The 19613-nt window shown below is 42.8% G+C and overlaps 1 protein-coding gene across 1 annotated transcript in view; it reads left to right on the top strand.

Annotated features, from left to right (window-relative positions):
• The first annotated feature begins 15511 nt into the window (after window positions 1–15511).
• CPS1 (carbamoyl-phosphate synthase 1) overlaps window positions 15512–19613 on the top strand; it is an 84699-nt gene continuing 80597 nt past the window's right edge. The window contains exons 1-2 of the mRNA XM_005486885.3: window positions 15512–15617; window positions 19448–19592. Coding sequence (XP_005486942.2) covers window positions 15541–15617; window positions 19448–19592 — 222 coding nt within the window. The 5' untranslated portion in view covers window positions 15512–15540. The remainder of the gene's footprint in view (window positions 15618–19447; window positions 19593–19613) is intronic.

The raw sequence follows: 19613 nt of genomic DNA, 5'->3' as shown, positions 1-19613 counted from the left end.
ATGTAGTACCTGTTCTACAGGTACAGCTGAGTACCAGTTCTCAGCTTCTTGGTAGAAGAAGAGACAGGTAACTCCTTGGGTGGGTCCAGTGGAGGCTGCATGAGGGCCTGGAGCATCTCCTGGGCAAGGCAAGGCTGAGGGAACTGGGGATATTGAACCTCGAGAGGGGCCCTCATCCTTTTCTGGACTAGGCTTTTCCCTGTGGGGCCCAGCAATGGCACACAAGGAATGGGCAGGGACTGATACTCAGGAAGTTCCACCTGGACTGAAGGGGAAGAACTTTTCAGAGACCAGAGAGGTGTGGAGTCTCCCTCACCAGGGATATTCCAGACCCATCTGGACACAATCTTGTGCTATGTGCTCTGGGTTGACTCTGCTGGAGTAGGGAGGTTGGCCCAAATGAGCCTGTATAGTCCCTTCTAGCTTGACCCATCCTGGGATTCTGTGTATTGCTGGGTACAAAACTTTAATGTCTGCCATCCCCATGGAGCACGATACAGTCTTATGGCTGACTAGCTCCTAAATCTCCCTTGCTATTACAGCAATGCTATCTGGATAGACCATGCTGGAGTTCTGAGGTTGAAATCCTGAACACTACCTGACAGCATCAATTACTTCTTCAAACATCATTGCTCTCCAGCCCTAAAAATGTTTTTAATCAGCTAAAATCATATCCCTTCTCAAATGACATTACAGATCCATATAGCAAGACTTTGCTGTGCTGTTTGAAGAGAGATCTGTGTCCTCATGTGTGTATCTGCCTAATGCTTGTATCTATGTGTAAGTTAAAGAAAATGCTTCAGTGCATAGCCCTGTGTGCAACAGTCAAAGCTTTTTATCTTTCCTCCCCAGGGTATCCACAGGAAGAAAAAAAAAGTAGGAGTGAGGAAAAGATTGAGACAAACAAATTTTGCAAATCCTTCCAACCTGGAGCACCAGGCATGAAGCAACAAGGAAAATGCTGATTGATCACTGATGGTGTATGTAAGGTGAGAGGCCAAGGCCACATGAAGTAACTCCTATGAAATGCTAACTCTCTCTCCCAGAACTAGCACAGCTAGTACTGCATAGGTGCTAAAGGGTAAGAAACTGCACTGGAGAGAGATGTTGTGGCTATCTTTTCCAAAGGGTAAATATTTTTATACTGGAGAGAAAATTGATTCACTTTTATTCTCAGGAAATTTGGGAAGAAGCTTTCTGTAGAAAATTTTCTGTTTCTTCTCATATAGCATATTTCAGTTGTAAAGAACCTACAAGGATCATCCAGTCCAACTGCCTGACCACTACAGGGCTGGCCAAATATTGTAGTCTGATATTAAGGGCCTTGTCCAAGTGCCTTTTAAGCACTGACAGGCTTGGGGGATCAGCCACCTCTGGGAAGCCTGTTCCAGTGTTTGACCACCCTCTCAGTAAAGATAGGCTTGCTTAATGTCAAGTCTGAATTTCCCCAGATGCAGCTATGAGCCTGTCCTGTCACTGGGTATGACATCTGTTGTGGTAAAAGATGTTAGGGCATGTTAATAAGAGTATTTCTTGCTCAGACAAGGCTGGGAGAGGACACTTCACCCAGATACTTGAGGTACAAGCCCATAAGCCAATAATTGAGGCTGATCATGTGTAACACCATCTGAGTGGAGCTGCTTTTTTTCCTTAAACTGAGAGCAGCTTTAGGCCTGACCCACTGATGTGCTGGGAACAAGAAGCCTGTTTAATCTGGGTTTTGTTGTAGTCCAGGCAACAGGTAGCTGTCCTACCAGTGGCAGTTCCTCTGAATCACCCTTCACAACGCTGGGAGTACCTCCTGTTCTAGGAAATATAAATGTCTATAACACACATTTCTGTTGTGGTGTTTATCTCTTCTGATGGATGCTTTCTCCCTCTCTACTCATTTCCTTATTTCCCTTCTGAGTTGCCCTAGCCATAGACCCAAGATCACAGGGTTGTGTGTGTTGGGCCTGGCCAGAATCCTCTGTACATGCCCACCAAGTGGTGTATTCCAGGTCAAATATCCATGAAAATGATTCAATAATAGAATTTTTTATTTTATTTGGGGAAAGGATGACAATCAAGTCAAAGAAAAAAGACAAAGCTGCCCAGTCAACACTGTATGTGCCTGTGCAAATGCACATAAACAATTATATGCATAAATAAGCAGCTTGGGGACAGTGTATGTTATAGCCTTCATTTTAGATACAAGCCTGTCTATTTATAATATAACCAACAGCAAGTCAATTTTGTTTTTCTTTGATGCACCAAACACACTGGGCTATGATTACCTATCACATATTCACCCCTGACAGGGCTGCTGCAGAAGGAAGCAAGTGTAACAGGAGTCTTGAGCAAATGTAGCTAATCTTGCATTGTAAGGTCATGTTATTTTTAGACTGTGTAAAGAATGTGTAGCATGGGGGAGACTGGATTTGTGTAAGCTTTTCCTAAAGCCAGTTTGGCCTTTTTAATGATCCACAGTAACAAGCCAGTGAAATGTCTGAGCCTCTAGAATCACAGGGGACAAAGGATGACTGCCAATCCTGGCCCCTGTTTGGAAAATGTCTATTTAGAAAATGTCAGGGAACGAGAAATATTGCTCCTTACATCTTGCAGTAAATGGAATTCAGCTCCAGCCTGCAGTCAAACACTGCAGACACCTTCTGGATATCTCTGAGATTGCTGGCACCAGTCTCCCTTGGTGGCATCACCATGGAAATAAGAGTTGTGTCCAAGGCATGGTGCTCCTTGTGGCTCTGGGAGCAAGCTGCACTTTGGGTTTTCCTTATCTCCCTCCAGCAGGGCTCTCCTGCCAGCTCTGGGCTTTTGCTGCCTAAGGACTTTCTGAAATCGACCTGCTGGAGTCATGTCAGTCATTTCCAGACACTGCAAGGCTTTTCTCTGTTTCTTCCAAGTCAGCTGATCTAAGAGGAGCTGCTAATCTCAGCAGCAATGAAATTTGACCCATTTTCAAGATGTTGATTCTTTTTCTTTTGCTGAAGATAAGAACCTTATCTTTGTCAAGTTTGGGTGAAGCATGGGCTCTGTATCCCAGACCGAGGAGTGTACCCTGGGCTGTTCAAGCCTTAATAAAAAGTGTAATCTCCTTGAAAATAGATTTTCTCTAATGTGGGAATAGTTATTGTCAAGCATTTTATAATCTTCCTTTATTAATCAAATTCTGTCTTGATTTTTGCTTAAAGACAAAATTTGGAAGAGAAGGGATGTGCCAAGTTAGGCAATTCAGAATTAGCAAGGAATTTGCTATTTTTTCTAGAAAGCTCTTTCACATGTCATTGATTTGAAATTTACAATGATGTTACATTATTTTTCCTCACAAAATGAAAAATATTTATTAGCTTTTGAAACTATCATATAGGATGTTAATTGAAACTGTCACAGGGCCTATTGACTGTGAACACTTTTTTTATCCTGAATTCCTGTGGGATTTGCTGCCACCCCTGGATACTTTGCTTGTTTTGAGGCATGTTTCTTTCATTTTATGAAGCTGTGAATAGGGCATGAGGGTCTGTTTCCAGAGCAAACTGTTTATCTCACAGAACTGAATTGCTCTTAGCTGTCAGCTAGACTGAACTAATGTTTTTGAAGGAAAATGACACGGCATCTCAGTTTGATTCTGATCCTTTTTGACATTTCAATTAAAATATCAAAATGAAACTCTTATTGTGCTAACTGAAACTTGTTTTTAGGTTTGTTTTGGAAAGTTTGTTAAAAAAAAAACAAAGAGAAATTTTTTTAATTTAAAAGAGGAATAATAGTGTCTCTCTAAAAAAAAAGTTTTCTGTAGTAATGAAAATAACTACTTTCAGTAGTTAATAAAATCAGATTTTGAGCAACTCAATTTAAAACATTTCTTTATAATTCTCTGTTTGGACTCCCAAACAAAAAGTGCCATTCAATCAGAATTGGAAGATGTTTCAAGTTATAGGTATTGTGTTTTCCATGCCTAACTATGACTATATTCATGTTTTCTTCAGACTGGGCCTTTGTCAACGAAAGATCATGAGGAGGACAGCCTGAATTTTGGAATTTTATTTCTCAGGCCCTCACCAACATGAAGTTTGCATGTCCTGTTCAAGGCACCTTGTGTTTTTGATAAATTTACCTGGCTCAGGGCTCAGCTTTGCATGTTCTCCTTTACCCAGAAACATTTGTTTTCTACAAATTAGGGCTGCAAGGCTGGGACTTAGGAGTAAGGTTTAAATTGTGCTGTTAAAACAGATTTCATACTGGTTTTCTTATGGATTATTGCCTCCTGCAGGAACTAGTTAAGGTTTTGTAGGATTCTTGCTATTTCTTGGCTTCTGTCGTGTGAAGTGTGCTCAAGGGATAGCAAGGGATAACCCGTGGGGTGGGGTGGGCTGGAGAGTCACAGCAAGGAGCTGGGAGACTGACTCATGCAGAGAAACTGTGGAAGGAAGCAAAGAGCAAAAAGCCAGGGGTAGAAAGGACTTGGGACTGAAGAGAACTGAGCACTTTGTATCTCAGGGAGGCACTGAGTTGGATGGAAAACAAGCTGCAAGCATGAGTATAGTGGGCAGCTAGGAGCAGTCCCTTTTTAGTTACTATTCTTGCCTTGTTACTTGGAATTGTTTCCATCTGAAAAAGAAAAATCATATGAGTTTATACTGAATCATTCCTGGCACAATCATGTGAATTAGTAAAACAGAATAAAAAAGCAGCACCTGAATCTGAAGATCTGCTTAAAACTTCTCCTGTTAAAATTTAAAATACCCTTTTCTCCAGACCTCCTCTTGATGCCTTGTGAAGGCTGGCCTAGAACAGAGGCCAGACAGAGTTAAAGAATAAAGCAGGGATTTATTAAAAGGCCTCAATGGGTCCACCTTGGGCAGCACAAGAGCCCAGCCAGGGCTGCACCCAGGATGAACCAAAATGGTCACAAAATGGATGACTGGTCACAGGGTCTGTCACTTTTATAAGTTCTGGTCCATTTGCATATTGGAATTAATTATCCAATTAGAGCTTTAGCCCATGAAGTCCCATCCTTCTTGTTTTTCTCTCTTCAGTCCATGTTGTTTGTGCTCTTGGGCCTGAGATTTGGGTCATTTGTCCTTGATCCCCAGCTAGAGAAGGAATTGTTTTGTCTCCCTACTCTGTGCAGAGAGCTCACCATCCCCTAATATGAAGCTCAAACCACACACTAAAGCAGCACAGAATCTGAAAAATATAAAAGCTAAAACCTGAGGCATCACTCTGAAATAGAATAAACTCCATGGGCAAAACCCCATGTTCTGGCTGTGGCTTTAAACTACAGAATTCAGAAGAGCTGAGGGATAAGACTTGTATTTGGTTCTTATTCCTTTTGGTTTCTGTCTGTATACACAGGTGAAGATCAGCCTTAGTTTTGAAATTCTCACCTTGTGTTGTTTTGCCATTTTCCATACATTGTAGGGTTTTCTTGAAATGCTTCATTTGTTCTGAGGCTGGATCAAAGCAGCTTTCTCTTCTGCAGCAATCCAGGAGGACTGGGACATGGGGGATGTCTGGATGCTGTTACTTCATTTGCATGTGAACAGGAGAACTTTGTTTATTCCCCCACTACGTACTGCAGAAAAAGTAAGTTATTGTCTCTGAGGTAATGGGGTTTGATCAAAAATTGCTACCTAGGTCTGCAGTGATCTCTCTTGATAAACTAACACCTGGTTAGGAAATAGATGGGAAATCTCAATGTTTTCAGGTGCTTTCAAAACTCTTCATTATAAGTTCCTTGGGAAGCAAGTGTAGCTTGCCTTGAAATGGAAGAGAGAGTTTCAAAATCACTTTAAGGGATTTTGTGTGAGCCATAGAGGTGGAGGAGAATATTTGTTTTCTTCCCAGTGGTGGCAGAGAATTGCAATTTTGCTGGAGCTTTCAACTATTCTGCTTTTCCAGTCAATATTTTTCAAATGTAATTTAGTGGAGACAAGACAGGGTGGTCAGATATTAGACATAATCTGAAATATGGCAGGAGAGATTTCCAAAGGTATCTGAAGGACATATGGAGGGAAAAAGCTTTTCTTTGGTTTCACCCATAAGAAATAAGAGTCCAATCAATTTGTGTGGGCTGCTTGTTACATTTGTCCCAATCCAGGGGAGGCTTATGCCACTTGAAGCTCCACTGAGCTGAAGGCAATTACTTGGGACTTGCACTGATGTGAATCTGGCCCAACATGCTCACAAATTGGCCCTGATCTCTTGTCTCTCAAGCAAGACCGGAACTATCTTGTGCTTTTTACAGAAAACTTGAAAATGAAAAACCCTGCTTAGCTTGATTGCTTAAAGGAGAGCTTCCCAGCTGTGACAAAGGGCTTTAGGTGCTCCCATCTTGGGGCATCTAAGCAGGACCCCATCTCCTCTGAGCACTTCTCTTCTTAAGCTCAAGCACTTTGTTTTAAACCTCTGAAAGTGTAGGTACTTGCCATTCTTTGAATCTCTTGTCCCTGGGGATTTGCAAAGCCCCAGACCTCTGATTTCATTCCATTTTTATCCTCCAGTGGGGCTGTGTGATGAATTTTGTTTCTGGGCTTTTCCAATTGTAAATAGTAACAAAGAGTTCCTAATTTTACTGAGCATTTTGCTCTCCTTTCCCCAGTCCCTCTCTCTGTACAATAGTGTAACTGAATATGAAGCAAAAGGCACTCTGCCTTTCTGTAAGCCAGAATTGCGATTTTCCACCTTTCCCCCCCAGTATCTGAACTGTTCTTGTCTGAGTGAATCTTCTGCCATTGCTGATTTCCCTGACTGACATCCTTCCTCCAGAGCCCCTGCCCAAACTTTCTTTCTGTGGGGATGCTACAATTGGAAGTCATGTCCTGGCTGGCAAGTTCTAAGAAAACCATGGGTCTCTGATATTTTTCCACTATTCTGTGGTTGTTGTGGTTTTTTTTTTCTTATTGATTCCTTCTCTTAGTGATTCTGCCTTTTCTGGTCTTTCTGTTCAGCAAAAAGCATACTTAAAATCTATCCGAATCACAGAAGGTTTGTTTGTGTGTTAACAGGTTTTCCAGAGCTGAGGCTTCTTTAGGGAGTGCATTATAAATTTTCTGGCCTTAAGGTGTCAATAGTTTGTGACCTTTTTTTAGCATGTTGGCAGTGAGACCAATAGCTTGGATGTTTCCTTCTGATTTTGGCAAAGGGAAATTCCTTTATTATGAGGGAGGATTTAAAACTCTTATAATGGAGTTATAACCTTCTTCAAGTCAGAAGGTCTGAGGTGGGCTTAATCAATTTGGATAATAAAATAGGGAAGACAGCAGGGTCAAATATAAAGCAGTAATCGGTGGAATATCCTTGCTCTGTAGGTGACAGAAGAAACTAATTTTTTGCCTATGGTTCAACCACATAGCATTTAATCCTTAACATAGAGCTGCCACATGAGGTGTGTATGTGTACAGCAGATCCCTGGCACACTGAACACAGGGTGCATGTGGTTATGCAGCTGTTTGCAGCTGCCAGTGCCACTCTGGTCCATTTTCTGCTCATTCCTGATGCCCTGTGCTCATGAATGGCCTTGTGGTGGAAGGAAGGGCTGAGTTTTTATGTGGATCCAGCAGCTTCATGGTGCAGCCTCACTACAGCTCCCATGGTGGAAGAGAGGTTAGGAATTAGCAGTTAGGGTGCTGAAACTGTCAGCATGGTTTGATTCTGGTTCAGACATGTATCCCAGGGCCTAAAGTCACTCCCTAATGGTGACAGAGAGTAAAAGGGAGTGTGGATTTTCCTGTTCAGCACGGCCATAACAAATAACCTTCCAAGTGCTGTGCATTGCACTCATGGCAGTTTAAAGCTGGCATAATGTGACTTTGGAAGAAAGCTGAAGTGCATGTGTGAGCTCACATGTGTTTGGATATTAAGATGACCTTTCTTATTCAGAGTAGAGGTTTTTGCAGTCCAGTCATTTATAGGCATGGCTTTGGCTTCTGGATCACTACAGACTAGAGCCAAGCAAATGGAGGAAGAGCTAGCAAAAACATTTCCAGTCCCCTGTATTTATTTGGTTTTGTTTGTTTTCAAAAAGCAAAATCTGTGCCTTTCAAGCTCCTTCAACAAATCACAATGATTGCCAGATATCTTCCTGTAGGAAAAATTATGTCCTAAACCACAGTTGTCAGGAATTATTGTGGGGTTGGTTCTCCTGGCTCTGCACACCTCAAAACTGAAGCAATGAGCTTTTTCTACACCCAGGCTGTTTTCTGCCCTATTTTTGTCTAACTTTTTCAGTCATCTGAATTTGGGCCTTTTCTTTGTTTCTCTTTCACATATCCAAAAAACTTTTCATGTGGTGCAGGGTACCCAAACCCTTTCCCCTCTATTCTATCTTTTGTGATGTTCATGACTATTCAACCTGGTGAATATATAATGAGCTGCACAGGAAATATTTTTATGTGGTACTGGTGTCAATTTAGACTAATCTCAAACCACTCCACAAAAAGAAGTCATGACTGTTACTCCCACTGATTAAGTCACCTAAATCCTTTACAGAATTCTTTACAGCAGAATGTGTCCAGCTGCACATTCTGTGTGTGCTTTGCTTTAAGCCAATTAAAACTTTGATCACCTGGGCTTCAAAAGATGGTTCTTCTTTTTAGTTCTTGAAGAATAATAAATGGGCATACTTCTCTCCCAGCTTTTGTCTTAATGAGGCATTTTCATGTCTGGTTAGTGAGGAGTATTATTCTTTATGAAGAGTGTAGTGTTATAGGCAAAATACTATAGTCACAAAGATCTGTAGTTGGGGAATAATATGTGGAAAATTTCACCTTATTTCATGTGTTGACCATTGAAATGTTACCAAAAAAGTGTTCTTCTTTTGCAACCATTTATGTTTTGGTGTGAAAAATTTATTTTTTCTTTATTTGAGGACAGACAGAACTTTGGAACCTGGAACAAACACGGAATAAAGATTTCATCTTTCCATGGGATGTGACCATGTTCACAGGGGTCTGAGGATGAGGGAAGAGACAAGGATCTGACTCCATATTTCAGAAGGCTGATTTATTATTTTATGATATATATTACATTAAAACTATACTAAAAGATTAGAAGAAAGGATTTCATCAGAAGGCTAGTTCAGAATAGAAAAAGAAAGAATGATAACAAAGGCTTGTGTCTTGGACAGAGTCTGAGCCAGCTGACTCTGGTTGGCCATTAATTAGAAACACCTACATGAGACCAATCACAGATGCACCTGTTGCATTCCACAGCAGCAGATAACCATTGTTTACATTTTGTTCCTGAGGCCTCTCAGCTTCTCAGGAGAAAAAATCCTAAAGAAAAGATTTTTCATAAAAGATGTCTGTGCCAATGGGATTTGGTCTTCCTGCTTCACATCCCTGCAGCAGCCACAGGCTGTCCCACTGCCAGTGTGCAGACCCCACACTGAGAGCTCTCAGAACCATGCTGTGCACAGCCTGTGCTGTTCAGAATCATGGAGTGCTGTGAGTGGGAAGGGGATATTGAAGATCATCCAGTGCCACCTCCTGCCATGGGCAAGGACACCTTCCACTGTCCCAGGTTGCTCCAAGCCCTGTCCAATGTAGCCTTGAACACTCGCAGGGATGGAGCAGCCGCAGCTTCTCTGGGCAACCTGTGCCAGGGCCTGCCCCCCTCCCACAAAGGGACAAATTCCTTCATAATATTTAATCCAAACTTGCTCTCTCTGTTTGAACCCACTCCCCCTTGTCCTGCCACTACAAGCTCTTGTATTCTTGGGGTGATTTCTCTGTCAGGCTTTGCTGTTTCCAGATGATATTAAAACCCCTGTGGCAGTGCTCAGAGAGCAGCCTGAGGAGGAGAAGTGTTGCAAGGGTGCCTGAGCAAGCACCCCTCTGAGGAGGGTGGGAAGAGGTGGGGCTGCACCTGGGACTTTTAATGGCAGAACAAATGGGAGGTGGAGGGCAGTGCTGTACAGTCACTTCAGTGCTCCTGCTGTGCCTCTGTGCTCTTCCCCTGTCATCTACAGGAGTATATTGTCAGCACCAAATCTTGAAGAAATCCATACCAGCAGATTTTTGTTTTCTCTTCTGTGCTTTAAACTTTAGTTGCCCGTCGGCAACTTTCAAGATGACAAGAATTTTGACAGCTTGCAAAGTGGTGAAGACTTTGAAAGGCAGATTGAAGTTTTGCAATGTGTCTGCTGATCACTGGAGTTTCTCAAGGACAGGTACCAGACTGTTGAGCATCAAGGTAACGGTGAACTTCTGTTGTTTAATAGATGTGTTTGGCATGCAGAGATAACTTGCTGCAGATAACAGGGCTTACCTAGAGACATGAACCAGAGGAAATTTGTCTGAACCCTCAGCAAGGGGGTTGCTTGGCTAAATGGTCTTATTAGCTAAGCAAACACACTTTTTGTCTGGTCTGGAATGGAAGTTATGGAGTAAATTACACCAAAAGGTGTAAGTTCAGGGTTTCAGTTAATTATTATATGGTGTTTTCTTTAGAAACACCTCACCTTTCTACAGGACTGATAGCTAACAGAACAGATGTTTCAGTCCATATGAGAATGAATTGGCTGAATATTAAAAATTGTGCATCACTTGAGGCATTTGATTCTATTGAATCCATACAGAATCCTTTTTCAATGTATTAGAAACTACAGTGGCTCCGAGGTTAATTGGAGAGGTAGACAACTCTTGTGAATGCATCAGTGTATCAGCTCTTGATTTACAGGGGCTGGGCCACTCAGTTGATTCCTCCAGCTTTCCAGTGCTCTTTGCTACAGGAGCTGGAGTAAATGGGTGAAATGGGACTTTGTGTGGGAGTTCTGTAGCACTGAAGTGCCAGGTGAGTTCTCCCAGCATGCATTTTGCATGGAAAAGGCACTTTTTGCACAGGTTTTGTATTGAATGAACACTGCAATAGAATTAGCAAGTGGAGGAGTGGTGTTTCAGTGGCTGGGCTTGGTGTTCCAATCAGCCCTAGAGATAATGGGTATTTTTGAGGAATTTGAGGAGAGAGTGAAATGCAGTGTAAGCATGCTAGAGTTAAAGAAACATTTGGACAATACTCTCAGGCACATGGTGGGATTCTTGGGGTTGCCCTGTGCAGGGACAGGAGTTGGATGAACTTGATGAGCCTTGTGGATCCATTGCAACTTAGGATATTCTATGATCCATAATGCTGTGTGTGAACTAATGGCAGTATTAGGTAATGGTCTCATTCTTCCATTATTGCAGGCTAAAATGAGCATTTAGTTGCCTTTAATTACTTTTTCTCACTGGGCTGTTTTAGGAAACATAACAAAATAAAATGAAAACATCTAACCTGTGTATAAGTTTTAAGTATTAGCATGATGGAGGGGGGGTAGTTTTAGAAAAATGCTTCTCCCAAGTCTGTGTTCTGTCCAGTTTAAACTCACCCTGTGTGGGGAAACACCATGGTAGGTGAGTCGTGTTAGATGTGGGGATTAATAGGTCCATATTTCCCTATTATATCCCATCCTTCCATTCCAAAGAAGAGATGGGCATCCATGAGTGAAAGAGGGGCAGAGAGCAGACCAGAGACCCCTCAGGGCTCTCAGTAGGGATGTTTAGCATCACTGGTTTCAGGTTAATCAAGCTTGTTTAAAATTCAGGAAGAGGCAGAGAGACTGCTGGCTGAAGTTCTTATTGTTTAATGCTCTTCTGAGGCCAATGTAGTTAAATGGGCATGTAAATGTAGTGTGAGCAATAAATAGGTGGCTTGTAACAGTACAGCTGGCTCTGTAAGGAGAGGTTTGGGACAGCTATAAAAACCACCAGGAATGAGCTAAAATGTAGTCAGAAATGAGGAAAATTTTTGGCGTGCAGGCTTTGGAAACTAATTCAGATTATTGTGAAAAGACTCTTCAAATGTATTTAAGGCAGGTGGAAAGAAATGGGACAGTGACTGCAAGGAGGGTAGAGAGGTGGGTGAGGAAGCTAAAGATGAGTCACAAGGTACTCCAGTCCTGATTTTGCAGATGAAGGGGATGTAAAATGGGGCCCATTCCCATATAGATGGGGGGAATTTAGTGAACTGTTACTGTGGGGGAGAAAAGTGGTGCTCATTTCCATGGGTCTTCAGTGACTTGTGCTAGGTACCTCATCTGGCTTGGTTCACCCTTCTCCTTTGAGTTTTGTGATGGACAAATATTTGTGGCATTGATGTGAACAGCCTTAAGGACAGTTGAAGTTGTAGCAGCTGTGGCTTTTCTACCATGGTACCTGTGTTGCTTTGTCTTGGATCATAAAGGAATTAATGCAGTGCTTCTCCCCAAAAAATATCCTAAGTGTATCCCAAGACACTCATCTTGACTCATTCTTTTTTCTTTCCCTGTCTTCTCTCAATGTTAGCCAGAAACAAATGTGCCAGAGCAAAATCAGATAGATACAGATAGTTATACACAGGGTTGGCAAAGAAAGTCTTGAATGTTAGCCATGCCCAGATAGATTTGCAGCCTGTGGTGGCACAGTACTCACAAGAACAGTAAGAATCAGTTTGATTTTTCTATCAAAGAGAAAATTACTCCTTTGTTGCTGGTTATTTGGTCTTGGGAGAGTGAAATGTAGCTCAGTCCTGGCACCAGCTTTTTATTGTGGAAGGAATCTTGGAGCTTTTGGATTCTTCTCTGCTTCTGATGTGCCAGCTGTTCTGTAGCCAGCCAGATGTGAGCCAAGAAATGTGGCACACACTTGTGCCGTGTGGAATTGTACTGTAGATCTTTTGAGATTCTGCAGGTCTTTATCATCCACTTTTTAGATGGGAAAGGCTGCTACAGCAGGGAACTAACTGGAACTGATTTTATCTGCTTTCTTACGGGGTTTTGATTTTTATTTGAAGTGCTTTCTTTACTTGATATGTGAAGTGGGACCTGACTCTTCAAGCTGCTTTGACAAAGTACACAAAATGTGTCAATGTGACATCAGCATGACCCTTCCTGTTAGCCATCTTCATCCTCAAAGCTCTTGAAGAGTTCTGCAGCCTCTCTAGAGCACAGGGCCCTCTGCTGGAGGTGAAGCCACTGATGTGTAGGAAGAAGAAATCAGATTGCAAGTGGGATATCTTATATTGGGTGGGTGTGGTAGAAACAATTTAGTTGACATTACAACAGAGATTTATCTGAGGCTATGTGGGGATGCTTTTGAGAAGGGTAAAGACAAAAGGACCTGATGGAAGCTCTGGGGGGGTTGTTTATTTCTTGCTTGTTCTTTTTTTGAAAGGAAGTATTTCTCCCAGCTGACCCCTGATTGAGCCAACAGGCTTTCTCTGTAGCCTGTAAATCACATTTCACCTTAAAAGCATAACTGAAAAAATAAGGTAGGCTGGCAGCTTAGGGATATGGTAACACCTCCATTGGAAATGTAAGCAAGAATAATTGCTTTGAGAACGCTCAATGAACCAACCACTTAATTAAGAACAATAAATCAAGGAAGGGAGGGAAACACTTGAACATCTATCCCCTGCTATAGCTGAACTTGCAGGCAGGTTATGGTTGCTCAGGGACATTTTTCTCCATTACCTGAACACTGTGTAGGGGCTCTACTAGTATAATAAGGGCTTCTGTTCAACAGAAATGATTTCTGTGCTGTCTGGTTTAGAAGGGAGGTGGGCAGTGGTGGGAGGAAGGCCATGCAGATCCCTGCCAAGTACTTTAGTGAGGATGAGGCTCTGCAGCTCACAGTGATTGCTCTGGGGTTTGGCCTTCAGCATTTGGATGAATCTTAAATTTTCTTGTCATTCCACCGTTGTGGGCTTTGTTTCCTGAAGGATTCTGCCAGGGTTGGTGGCCAGGACCACAATTTAGGCAACTGCCCCAAGGTGTTCCCAGTGGTGGGAAGCCCACAACCTCATTTTAATTTGGTCTAAACCTAGGGGATTTAGCCACAAAAATTCTGTTTATAACTGGGGAGGGAGGAGATTTTGGTGTTGCTGACTAAACTGTCCAATGGTGTGGGAAGGTTCCAAAAGTTATGGCGAAGTCTTTGGAGAATGACTGGATGTTTGACATTAATGAGGAAAGAATGGCAAGGCTAAAAGATGCACAGAATTCAATTACTTGGCATCTCAGTTTGATTTTTAGTGTATTTTGCAGTACATTAGTAATTGATCTGTGTGGTATTTGTAACTGCAGAGGGGCTCTAAATGAATGTTTGGCATGACGGCTACAAAATGTTCAATACTGAGAATGAAATTTCTCCTTGCTGTGATTGTTCATCTGATTTACAGCTAATGGAAAGTAGCTCTCCAGCTCCTTTGTGCAGGAAATTGATCTTGATTTTTCTTTTCAAAGTCCCAGTAAGAGGAATAGTTCTGTAAAAGAAACCAATATAAAGCTAAATCATGGTGAGAGCTGCTTCCTGTAGACATGCTTGGCACGTTTCCTGTGGCACAAACCACTGGGATTTTTGCACTGGTGATCACTCTGCCTGTGCCTAGGAGACAGCTGTGCTTACCTTCCAGAGGTGGAGGTTTATCAGGGTCCTGGAAGTCATAGTCCAAGTTCTTTTAGGCCAGGAATTCACTGCAAAAATTTATTTACAGCTTTGCTTGCTCTTTCTCTTGCTCTGCATGTCACCAGTGATCCTGCTGAGGGAATCTCCTAACTCAGTCTGTCATTTCAGCTGTGCATGTAGTGATTATTTATTTGTCAGAAGTTAGTTTTCTGGTGGTTTCCCATCTAGTGCCTGGACAGGGTAAGAAAGGTTTAGCTTCCAAGTGGGGCTAAGAGTGGGGTACATTTACTCTGATATGTGCAAAGACCCAGATGTGACAATGAATCTCTTAAGGATTTCTGTAAAACTCGCTCTGTCCTGCTTGCCTGGCTGTAGAATAGTGATGAAGCCTGTAAGGGATCCCTCAGTTCGTGTGGGACTCAGTTCTGCTGAGCCCTCTCTGGAAGGGGAATGGTTTCCTCTAGGCTGCTTGTTTCATAGCTGCTGCTTCTGGGACAATTTGTCTATCCCTGAGGTAACTGAGACCATGAGTGTCCATCTGATCCATGAGTTCCTTTGCTCCAGTGTCCTACAGCAGAATACACTGTTATTTTGAATTTTGCTGTCTGACACCAATTCAACTAAACACACACACCTATTTTTAGTGGCATTGCTGTATGGGTTGCACCAGAAGTTAAGCACCTATCAAAGGTCAGAGCTGGATGAGCAGAATCAGCAGCAGGCCTTGAGCAAACATTGTGGAGGCAAGTGATCCTTTCCCTGCAGGGTTATGATGTTGGTCAATTGCAAGATGTCAAATGTGGAAAAAATGAACTAAGGCATGCGGAAGTGTGATCCCACAGTAATAGCAGCACATGCTCTGCTTGCAGTGAGGTTTGCTAGCTCATTAGGATAACAATGTTTCCTAAGAGAAAGAAAAAAGGCATCAGACTGGTAAAAGAGGTAATGCCTTGGCAACTGGGAGTGGGAGAAGGGCAGGAATACTTACAGTGCTAGGCATGAAAGGCAGGTATCCTAGGTGCTACCTGTACAAACATCAAACCTTTCCTCCTGTGTTTGAATCTCTTAATGTGCCTTTCTCTAGGTGCAGACAGCAAACTTGGTGCTGGAAGATGGGATGAAGATGAAGGGCTATTCCTTTGGCTATCCGTGCTCCACAGCAGGGGAGGTGGTGTTCAACACGGGGCTCTCTGGGTAAGGCAACAACAAATGACACATAAGCATTAATACTTCTCTGGAAGCTTGTTGAAGTGTGAAAGCTGCTTTTCTAAGCTTGTAGGGTCCTGATCCAAGCAGGTATTGTTCTATATTTATTATATTATTCTATTTATTTTTCTATATATATTTTCTATATAGTCTTCTGCTACATTGTAGTCCAGAGGTACAGAGAGACAGAATGAATGAAGATGTCTCAGGCAGACCCCTTGTGCCAAAGCATTTGTGGTGATAAGCACCTTAAAGGCTGACCTAATGATGATAATGAGATTCATAGGGTTCTGATCACTTCCTACTGAATTGCTGAGTCAGAGCAGGGAAGCTGTTCTCCATCCAGTGCCCAGATCAGCTATAGAGGTTTGAAGCATCTGCAGGCTTCTTGGTAATGGAACTTGGGTTCTGAGTGCAAAATTTTTAAGCCCCAGGTTGGTCACCTTTATCACCCATCTTTTATGTAATTTGTTGGCTCATACCACAGGTAAGGATGCTTTTGCATTCTGTGCCTTTCCAGCTAAAGGGCAGGATCAGATTCTTGCCTAACTTAGCATGATTTTGTGTCCTCTTCAGTGGTAGAAAATTAGATTGGCAGCCAGATGCTGCCAGTGCTTTTGTTGGACTGCTTGAGCAGAGGAATGGGGCTTTTGGTAAGGACAGGGACATGTCCTTGGGGATTTAAGACCTCTCTGAAGTTGTTAATGCTTGAGCTTCTTCTGCAGTCATTCATAGCTGTCTTTGCTCATCTGCTCTGTGTTCCCCAAATTATGCTGTCCTTTGGAGATCTCAGTATTCACAGGTTGAGTTTTAAAATGATACCTTTGGTGAGAATGTTAAATTGCTGCAGAGGGGAATCAGTTTGCAGAGTTTTGCGTTAGGAGACAATTATTTAAGCATTTTGACAGCACTAATTACTGGCTGTGTTAATATACCTGCCAACAAGGCACTGTTTAATATAGATCAGAATGATGGAGGGCACCAGAGTTCTCTTCTCATTGATAGATTATGGACCATAAATCTTGGCACATCACAAAAGTCAAGTAGGACCTGAAGGATTAATTTCCTCTCCACATGTTACTGTGGCAATAGAAGTTGTGTTTGTTCATTGCCTAATCATTTGGAGAGGATGCTGTGACAGAGATCTCTTCTGTGCTGGGCAGCATATGGGCACAGAGAAAACTCTGAAAATGTAAGGAAGTATTTTCAGAACCCCCTGTACAGAACATGACTTTGATTGATTCAGAGAGATGGAAGACAAGAGTTTGCAGCATTGTTGCAGAACATAAAGGTGGCAGATTCCACTACCAGTCCAGGGATTGCTGTCCATTGAAAGGAACCCTGTAGCTGTACCTCCTGCTCCTGATCACAGAGATCAAGATCTGGGTATTCAGAGGAACCAGCTGTCCCTTCTCCCTGACACAGGAAGAGGCTATGCCAGGGTGAAGGAGGTGCCAGGCTGCTGGGGCACACAGCAGTTTGTCATGATAGGCAGCAAGAGGTGACAGCAGGGGTGCTGATGAGCCTCAGACCTGCTTTCTGTGAAGTGGGTGTTTCTGGGTGCTGAGTGGGGTCAACATGGGCTCTGTCTGGGGTGATTAATAGGCTGCTCTGAACTGTGTCTCCTCATCTGGACCCCCATGTTCTGATTCATGGAATAGAAATGGGAGGCAAAGCACTTTATGTGCATACAGCTCTCAGGCCTGAAGTAGTTGAAACTTGCTGAAATGTTGACATATTACTCTGGGCTAGAAGGCCAAGAGCACTCTCTTAGGGGTGAAATGTTAAATTTTTGATAGAAAAGCAAGAGGATGAACTTTTCAGAAGCATTTGCTTAAAAAAGTGTGTTTGGCATATGAACAAAAAGAGGAGTTTTCCCATTAAAAAAGAAGAGTTACAACCCATAAAATGTCCCATGTTTGAAATGGCTCCATAAAGGTGTTTATCTCTAATAAATGTGTGTTTCCCATGATGTTTTAGTGAGAGAATGGGTTTACAGGAGTTTACTGAAATCAGGCAGCCCTCTGGGCAGGCACAGCAAGGGTTAGACCTCGCAGCATGTTTGGAGCTGGTGTTTCCATCTGCCCCTCTGTGCTCCACACAGCATTGTTCCTGCTTGAAGGGCATTGTCTGAGCTCTGCCTGCACACCCCACCCAGAGCCATGGCTCTGTCCTTGTTTGCTGATCACAAATGACGTCAAAGGCCAATGACATTAGCTTTGTCAGTAACAAGTAGGTTTTTTTGAGGCATAACCAATAAGCTCAGAAGGAGACAACAATGCCCAGCATGCCTGTGCCCTGTGCCTGGTACCTGCTGCAGTTTTGAGATCACACTGCACTTTGTGTGGTTGCTTATCTGCAGCTGCAAATATAGATTTGGACATCAGGAGAGGCTTACCTGAAAATATTTCCTGGCCGTTGTTTACTCAACCTGTCATTTCTCAGAGCTGGCTGGTGTGCTGTGTTGTCTGTATCTGCCAGCAGCCAGTCCTGCTTTTGTGAAGATTTTCCCAGTGTTTGACAATTAATCTTCTGGCAGTAAGTCTGGGGTTCCATAAAAATGTCTCTTGTGACTTGCTGATATCTGGTAGATGACTGGAGTTGCCAATTAGGTATTGTTTAAACAATAATGACAATAATTTATTATATTTTGTACAGGGCAGATTCATCCTGAAGTGTCTTTATGCATTTGGCTCAATATTTGTGGGGATAACTATCTATTGCTAAATTGCAGGTGGTTTTGGGTTGAAAGACAATTGTTTAAGAAAGATTTGCAAGAGTATACTACAGAATAAGGGAAAAAGTGAGGGACTGTTTGTTAATTTGGAGCTGAAGAATAGGAGTGTGTGGACTACATTTACCCTGTCCCCCTATATGTGGTTGAAAGTGGGATCTACTAGGTGCAGAGATGATGCTTTGTGGAGTCCTAGGTTTGCTCCTCTGCTGCAGAAGAATGTTCCGGAGTGCTTTTAGATCTGTCCTTGCTGAGAAGGGCATTCAGGCAGGTGCTTAACAAGCTGCCAGGACTAATGACAAGACATGCTCTAGGGCTGTGTGACCAGGGGCGCAATGCTGAATCCCAAAGTTTTGTCTTCCACTTGCCTTCTGCAGGGATACACATCCCAGCTTCCAAGCACTTAGGAGTCTGGTCAGGTGAAATGGATGGTGAGTGGGAACATAGAGGTTGCCAGGGAGAAACTTCAGAAGTGGGACCATGGCAGGGTTGGTGGCACAGAAGGACCCAGAACAGTGATGAGGAATCCCAAGGATTTGTCTATGTCCTCCCCCACAAAAACAGCAGTTACAGCCCTGAGCATCCCAAGACAAGCTCTAGAGTGTGTAAGGGGCAAAGCCTGGGCAAACAGCTCTGTTGTCTGCTGGCTTTTCAGTTGGAGCCTTCTGCTGCCACTGAGAGGGGAAGGCTCTTTACAGCTCATGTAGTGCAAAGCACTGCCCAGGGAGATGCCAGGCCAAGCTGTTATCAGTGATAATCTGCAGGCCTGAGATCTTCTTGCCCTCCCTGGACTTGTTTTTCATGTTAAATCAAAGGACTCTGAGTTTGTTAATGTGCTTTTCTTAAATGAAACATGAGAAGCAAATCCTTTCCTTGTTCTCCATGTCAAACATTTAACCACAAATGGCAAAGTCAGGGCATATTCACAGATGTGTTTGCTTTTATTCTGAGAATACCTTCATATGAACACCATTTCTGTGTTTTTGTCATATGGGAATTCAGACCTGTCTTGTTTTCACTGGTTCTTTTGTTTTCCTTTTGACTCCAGACCAATGTACTTTTCTTCTGCTATTTCTTCACCTAGATACACTGAAGCCTTGACAGATCCCAGCTACAAAGGGCAGATTCTTACCCTGGCTAACCCCATAGCTGGGAATGGTGGAGTGCCTGACACGGCTGCTTTGGATGAAATGGGCCTCAGGAAATTTCTGGAATCTGATGGGATCAAGGTAATGGTGGGAGGAGCAGTG

The sequence above is a fragment of the Zonotrichia albicollis genome, chromosome 10 (assembly GCF_047830755.1).
Source record: "Zonotrichia albicollis isolate bZonAlb1 chromosome 10, bZonAlb1.hap1, whole genome shotgun sequence".
Taxonomy (NCBI): Eukaryota; Metazoa; Chordata; class Aves; order Passeriformes; family Passerellidae; genus Zonotrichia; species Zonotrichia albicollis.
Note: the sequence above shows the minus strand (reverse complement) of the source record. Positions and strands in the feature narration are given on the sequence as shown.